This window comes from the organism of the source record quoted next, unplaced genomic scaffold, assembly GCF_019419815.1.
Source record: "Pyrus x bretschneideri cultivar Hongxiangsu unplaced genomic scaffold, Pyrus_bretschneideri_v1 Contig27, whole genome shotgun sequence".
NCBI lineage: Eukaryota > Viridiplantae > Streptophyta > Magnoliopsida > Rosales > Rosaceae > Pyrus > Pyrus x bretschneideri.
Window position 1 is genome coordinate 2,876,948 of NW_025999579.1, and position 6,670 is coordinate 2,883,617.

At 35.7% G+C, this 6,670-nt stretch overlaps 1 protein-coding gene and 1 pseudogene across 1 annotated transcript; one reads left to right on the plus strand and one right to left on the minus strand.

Moving 5' to 3' along the window:
• Positions 1 to 574: 574 nt before the first annotated feature.
• On the minus strand, positions 575 to 2,589 carry LOC103931285 (2-hydroxy-palmitic acid dioxygenase mpo1-like). Its single transcript, XM_048587847.1, has 4 exons — positions 1,899 to 2,589; positions 1,095 to 1,157; positions 898 to 969; positions 575 to 813 (listed from the first exon to the last, which is right to left on the minus strand). The coding sequence occupies exons 1-4, from the start codon at positions 2,223 to 2,225 to the stop codon at positions 697 to 699; spliced, it is 579 nt and encodes a 192-aa protein (XP_048443804.1). The 5' UTR covers positions 2,226 to 2,589; the 3' UTR covers positions 575 to 696.
• Positions 2,590 to 2,627: 38 nt separating this feature from the next.
• LOC103931316 lies at positions 2,628 to 3,740 on the plus strand (annotated as a pseudogene).
• The last annotated feature ends 2,930 nt before the right edge of the window (positions 3,741 to 6,670 follow it).

Genomic DNA, 6,670 nt, shown 5'->3' on the forward strand with positions numbered 1-6,670 from the left:
GCATGTTTAAAGCAGCTTTCCCGGGTGTCTGTTCCTAGAACCGGTCTTGGACTCTTATCGTGGGAATGTAACGGTAAAAAAGTACACATAGATGAAAAGAGAATTTTACAAGGGTTTATAAGAAATTATACTACTTATATTACTCACAATGGAATTTCAACTATATTTATGGTATCAGAACAAGCTAACCACTTGTGAAGTCCAGGAGCTACACGTAATTCTCTTCACCCAATTTGTGTTGTCTATATATTTGGTTTGAAAATTTACCACACGTGAGGAGGCAAGTAAGGATGTGAAGATAAAAAATCTCCTATCGATGAAAGAAGAATAAAAAATTCGTTAATTGTAAGCGAGTGGACCAAGATGTACTCTTCCCTTGCGATGCACACAAACATTATCCTTCAGTTTATTACAACTATCAGCCACCATTGGCGCATAAAATGAAAAATTTTCAGTAGCCAAAGACAAAGAAAGACAGGACTACGTTCTTCTAGCTAACATAGCAACATGTATGCAAGTTCGGGCCGGCAGAACAAAGTTATGAGAGTAAGAAAATCAATGAAGGACAGGGGAGTTGAAAAACCAGAGACTGGTTAAGTACGGATAGAGATTACAGATTAATACATTAATCCCATTCTTTACAAACGGTTAAACAGTACTAGTTTAGTGATTACAGTCTGATATAGCCCATCTAAGCTAGGTGATTTTCTTTTGTTTCTTGTCCCTCCACTCCTTAATCCGAGCTTCTATCTTTTCTTCCACACTTGCATGAAACCCTTGATATGGTTCATAGCCGAATACCGATTGAAGACACTGCACGATGCAAGAACAAAATTGACTCACTCATCACCAACAAGAGAAACCATTTCCGGTTCGGAAAGGATTTAGATTCGTTACCTCAAGCAGCACAAAGAAAGGAGTCATTAGAAATGCTTGAACACGGTTGTCCAAAAAAGCTGGTGCTCGTTTCTGAAAAGAAATGTTGTCGTGAGGTATATACATATATTGCTGCTTTCGGTCAAGAAAATGATTATCCTGAGATGTATACTGCATTAGGAACATGGAAGCAGTGCAAATTACAAAATCTCAGTTACCTCGAACACCCCGTGGCCTATGAACTGTCCAGTCCAACAGAACAACTGAGCAGCCAACACAACCTGGATAAGTGATTCCTCAAAGAATTAGGACTCGAGTTTTCGATACGTAACTCTTAGATTACATTGTTAATTTATCTACATGCTTAAGAAGGAAAGATTAATAATTTTCGTATTTTGGCCGACTTGAGATTTCATTCAAATACACTGCAAAACGTTGGAAACAGAAAAACAAGGCAAAGCAGACCAAACGGGAAATCAGGTAAGCTAAAGTCCAAGCAAACCTAAACAAACATGAATGTCCCCAAAATTAATAAGAGACGGCTACAATCGAAAGTTGATGAGTACAAAGAGCTTCTCTCTAATTAAAACCATGAATACAACTCTCACGCTTCTACTGTACATAAAGAAGATTAGATTTCCATCTTTTCTTCGCAAACAATTCAAATGAACTTGAACTTGAATGATGAATTATGTTTGAAATCATATATTTTTATTTGTCGTATCCATGGCGTGTCGTATCTTAATTTTTAGAGATTGTTCGTAAGTGGGACAATTGGGTCCTATGATATCAATGCAAAAAACCCAGAGCAAAGCCAAGAGATTGCCAAGTTGAACTGGTCAACAAAACTATCAAAACTCCTAACCCATAAGTGCTTAACCCTAACCTAATTTCAGTAAAAAGACAGCAAATTTAATCAGATTAAAAAGTTAGAAAGCCATCATATCAAACCCAAAAACCAAATCCTTAGAACCATAAAATCATCACCGAAAAAATCAAAAAAAGGAGAAAGGTTACTTCACCTTCCATGACAGAGAAAACCCAAGACGGCTAGCGAGCAGGGTGGATTGAACCCAGCAGAGAACACAGAGCAGAGCAGCAACAGACCCAGCTTTCTTATCCAAGCACACATAAAGCCCAGCATAGACTACAGTGAAAGCAAACCCTAAATTCAAACAGAAACCATTCGGGAAATTGTAGAGAGAAGGTGTGAAGTAGAAGAGAACCAGAAAGGTGAAGAAAATCGGCCACACAAACAGTGTGTGGATCAAAATATTAACTCGGTTGCTGTGGTAAGCACCATGGAAGGCGAAGTGACTTTCCAGATCGAACAATCCAGTCCTCCCCATGAATTTTTCAGGGAAAATCGAATTGGGTTTCCGGGAAAATAGACGGATTTTCCTAGAAAATCGATTCGGAAGGACAATGAAAATGTAATGAAGTAATAAAACAAGATAATAAACAAAATAATAAAGTAAAACAAGATAAATAAACAAAATAATAAGGTCCCGAACCTGCGACCTTCGCGTCGTTAGCTACCAGCTGAGGTAATAGGCCAGTTGACAATTTCTGTTAAAATATTTATTTAGTCTAATTTCTCAACTTTTCATATGCCTTAAGCTTCAATTTTTCAATTTTTCATATGCCTTAACCGGCTGAGCAAATGGTTCTCTTATCCACTTTCCCTCCAAACCAAAGAAAAACAAAAATTGTTACCTAAACTCCTACAATTGAATTTGGCAGTGCTGCTCAACTCATTGGAGACAATGGCAAAAGCTATCATGGCATTCACCATTACCACTCCACACATTCACAGCTCTTCTCTCCAAACAACAAAGTTGGACATCAGCAGCTCATCTACCATATTGGTAAACATCCAACCTTTTTCCTTATTTTAAATTTTCTTGCTACGTTTGAAACGGGACATGGGTGGACGTGGATTAGGCCAGTTGGCCAAAATAGTTTGCTCATCCTTCAATGCGTAGATTAGAGAAGTTGAGTGTCTTGTCTTGTAAAAAATATGGTACATGGAAATGCTTTTGAGTACTTTTCTTTTGCAGCTTAGGCAGTCTTCTAGCTCTGAACTATTCAGCGGTTGCAAGCAGGTAATTAACCATATTGATAATTTCTTAGTCCTCAAAAAAATGAAATTTTTATGAATATGTCAAAACCATTTTCTGCATTAAATTTTGGTTTTATAGATTGAATCAAGGAAAAAGAGCAAAAGAGCCTCTTTCTGCAGAACAAATGCTTTCCCAGATTGGCCTTTGATGGCAGTTCTAGTTGAGCACATAGAAGGCCAGAGAGACCTCATAACCCACAAATCCATTGTGCATCTCAGTGATGAAAACATAAAGAATGTCTGTAAGTATTATATTTTCCTAATTACTTTTTATATATGTTTTTGTGTAGTTTGTGGTGGATTTCAATTGGGAATCCATGAAAATTGTGACAATTTTTTGTTTTTGTAGATACTTTTTACATCATGTTCACTTGTTGGGGATGCTTGTTCTTTGGTTCCATGAAGGTATTTAATTAGCTACTCTCACTTCACTCCTTCTTCTTTGGAAATTTAATTACGTTATATTATTTCATTATCTTAGGGATTATTTTGAAAGGTGGGTGAATGTTTTCAGGATCCGTACTACGAATCTACGATTCAAAGACGTATAGAGGAGATGGAGGTGATGGCACTGGGTTCTGGATTTATGAGAAGGTACTTAATTATCATTTAAATTACTTTAATTTCCCATTTATGTATCTTATCTCCAAAAAATATTTCCACACTTTTGAATAATGTTGAGTTAGATCATAGATTAAGCAAAAGACCAATTGCTTCTCATAGTTTTATCAGGAAAAAAAAAAGGCTTTCGGGCAAGAGCAAAAGATATAGCAGTCGGACCAAACTATCTATAAAAGGTAGAAGAGGCCCTAGAGATAAGGACACTCAACCAAACAAACAAACATACAAACTCTACTCTCAAGCCAAATTTGCATCCAAAAGCTGAAATCAACCCATATTCAATCATTTTTAGTGATAGTTCTCTGAAAAAGCAATCTCTTGTCTAGTATAAAAGCTATGCTACCGCCCTTAGTGTTGTAGTATCGATTCTCTCGAGTAAACTTGTTTACCATCCATCATTTTTTAGCATATAAACCCTGTAAATTCAAAGAGAAGTGACTCCAAGAAGTTCAACCTTGCCAGACAAGGTGAAATCTTGCCCGAAGCTCTTTGTTTGTTTTCTAAATTAGTAGATCTATTACTTAATGCACTCTTCAACATGTATTCAAATTATTCCCACCTGTTTCTCTATTTTAAAAGTCTCGTTTGCATCTAGATCTGATTAGCTTAATGGATATGTTTTCGTTAAGAATAGTTTGGAATCAACAAATGATTTAAGGTGCTCTGGACTCCCTTCATTCAAACATACAAGACTATGAACTAAAAGTCCCTGTTTATAAGGCAAGAAAAAGAACTTAATGCAGACTTAACTCATCCATGACAATCCCTTGATAGCAAAAAGTTTAAGTAACTTGGGGCGCAAGTAATCAACTTAAAACAGACTTATTCTACATCTGCTATGCCGAGATAGCAGTGGCACACCTAGCACTTAGTTAGTTTTGATTGCAAGCCTCAAGGCCTATACCTAAGGCCTCACAAACGCACATTTCAGAACTAACTTTGTTCTCTTATTGTAGCACATTAAAAAGTAAGAACCTGATTACATATCCAACGTACCAATCCCTTGAGGAGCTCTGCTGAGGTTCGAGGAGCCTTCTTCAGAGAAATCTTTACTCGAACAACCGTTAACCACCTTTGGCACCTAAATTCAAAACCTTCGTCGCTAAAGCTAAAGAAAGACATGTAAGAATAATCTGACCTTTAAAAACAATGAAGAAGATGAAGTCATAGTCGACTTCAATAGTAAACTTCTTCTCTCTTGCAAAAATAATATGCTTGACTTACAATATGTCTAAGTCCAATACTGAGGCAGTTTTCTATGAAAGCAGTGACCACTATTTATATATAGAAACAATCCATATGATTCTCCTATTAGAATCCTTATAGGAAACTAACATGGTCTCCCAGTTGTAATAAGCGAGTAATTTAGGATCAATTCCCAATTTCAATCGTATATAAACTGTAGGACATCCAAACCTCCTTCAATAAGACTTTTCTAAACCAATTTGCCCTAAACTATCTAGCCAAAATACTCCTACACTTATGCTTATATTTTACCATTCTCCCACTTGAGCATAAAGTAAAAGTGTTGCACAAATTTTTAAAATCATTTTAGAAGTGATCACTAAGTTTTAAACCAAAATAGTTTATCATCACACAAAAATTACCAATGCGTTTCAAAATATAGAATCAAAGAATCATTGCTACAATTATAATGCATTACGGTGTCCAAGATTACAGATATCCAATTTGCATGAATATTGTTTTCAACTGTAAAAGCAAACTCAAAATCATTATTCTCACTTTAACGGCAATAATGTTAAGCTTTAGTTAACAACAAATGAGTATATAAAGTAATAATTCAACCGATTGATGAATCAAACAACAATTTGATTCATAAGCATCAAAATGAATTATAACTTTATAAGAGACATGAACTAACTAGCAAAACAAAACCAAAATCGTTTTCTCCCACTTATCCATGCATGCCAAACTCAATATTAATAAATAATACTTCGTTCCAATAATCTCATTACTCAAGCGTAATGAATAACATGATCATCATTCAACTAATTGCTTAAACAAAAATCTTAAAAAGATCTATAAGCAACACCATGAATGATTATACTACAATTCCAACAACTGCCTTATCAAATCAGAAACGATTTTAAAGCATCAAGTAATTGGATAAGCACATCTAGCATGAGGTTCTCCAAAACGAGTTTCTATGAAGCGCATTTAAACTTTTCTGATAAACGTGATCAAGAATGTTTTTGGTTGTTAGAAAGGAGAGAGGATCCTCGCCGAATCCTTTTTACGAGGTTCCGGAAAATTTTCAATCATTTATGTTTATCGTATACCGTACGATTAGTTTTTATCAGGTACTTTTTATTTTTATTTTTAAATAAAAAAAAATTTCCAATGAAGTTTTTTAAAGGTAGTTCCATACTGACCCATAAGTTAGTCAGTTTTCTAGGACCAATTAATGATAGTGTAACAGAATATCTGATTTTTGGCACAAGCCTTTGTGGCTGGCAAAAGCATGTTTAAAGCAGCTTTCCCGGCAAGTCTGTTCCTAGAACCGGTCTTGGACTCGAGTCGTGGGAATGTAAGGTAAAACAGTCACACATAGTTAAAAGAAGAAATTTTGCAAAAGTTTATAAGAGATTATACTATTCCTCATATTACTTACAATGAAATCTCAACTTTCTTCATGGTATCAGAACAAACTGACCACTTGTGAAGCCCAACGGCTACACGTAATTCTCTTCACCCAATTTATGTTGTCCATATATTTGGTTTGAAAATTTACCACACGTGAAGAGGCAAATAAAGATGTTGAGATAAAAAGTCTCCTATCGATGAAAGGAGAATAAAGAATTTGTTAATTGTAAGCGAGTGGACCAAGATGCACTCTTCTCTTGCGATGCACACAAACATTATCCTTCAGTTTGTTACAACTATCAGCCACCATTGGCGCCTAAAATGAAAATTTTTCAGTAGCCGAAGACAACGAAAGACAGGACTACGTTCTTCTAGCTAACATGCATGAAAGTTCGGGCCGGCAGAACAAAGTTACGAGAGTAAGAAAATCAATGAAGGACAGGGGAG

Coding starts and splice junctions, on each gene's coding strand:
- LOC103931285 (XM_048587847.1), bottom strand. CDS start 2,225: ATGGGGAGGACTGGATTGTTCGATCTGGAAAGTCACTTCGCCTTCCAT. Junction 970..1,094: donor TAGGCCACGGGGTGTTCGAG/GTAACTGAGATT, acceptor ATTTCTTTTCAG/AAACGAGCACCAGCTTTTTT. Junction 814..897: donor CTTTCTTTGTGCTGCTTGAG/GTAACGAATCTA, acceptor TGCATCGTGCAG/TGTCTTCAATCGGTATTCGG.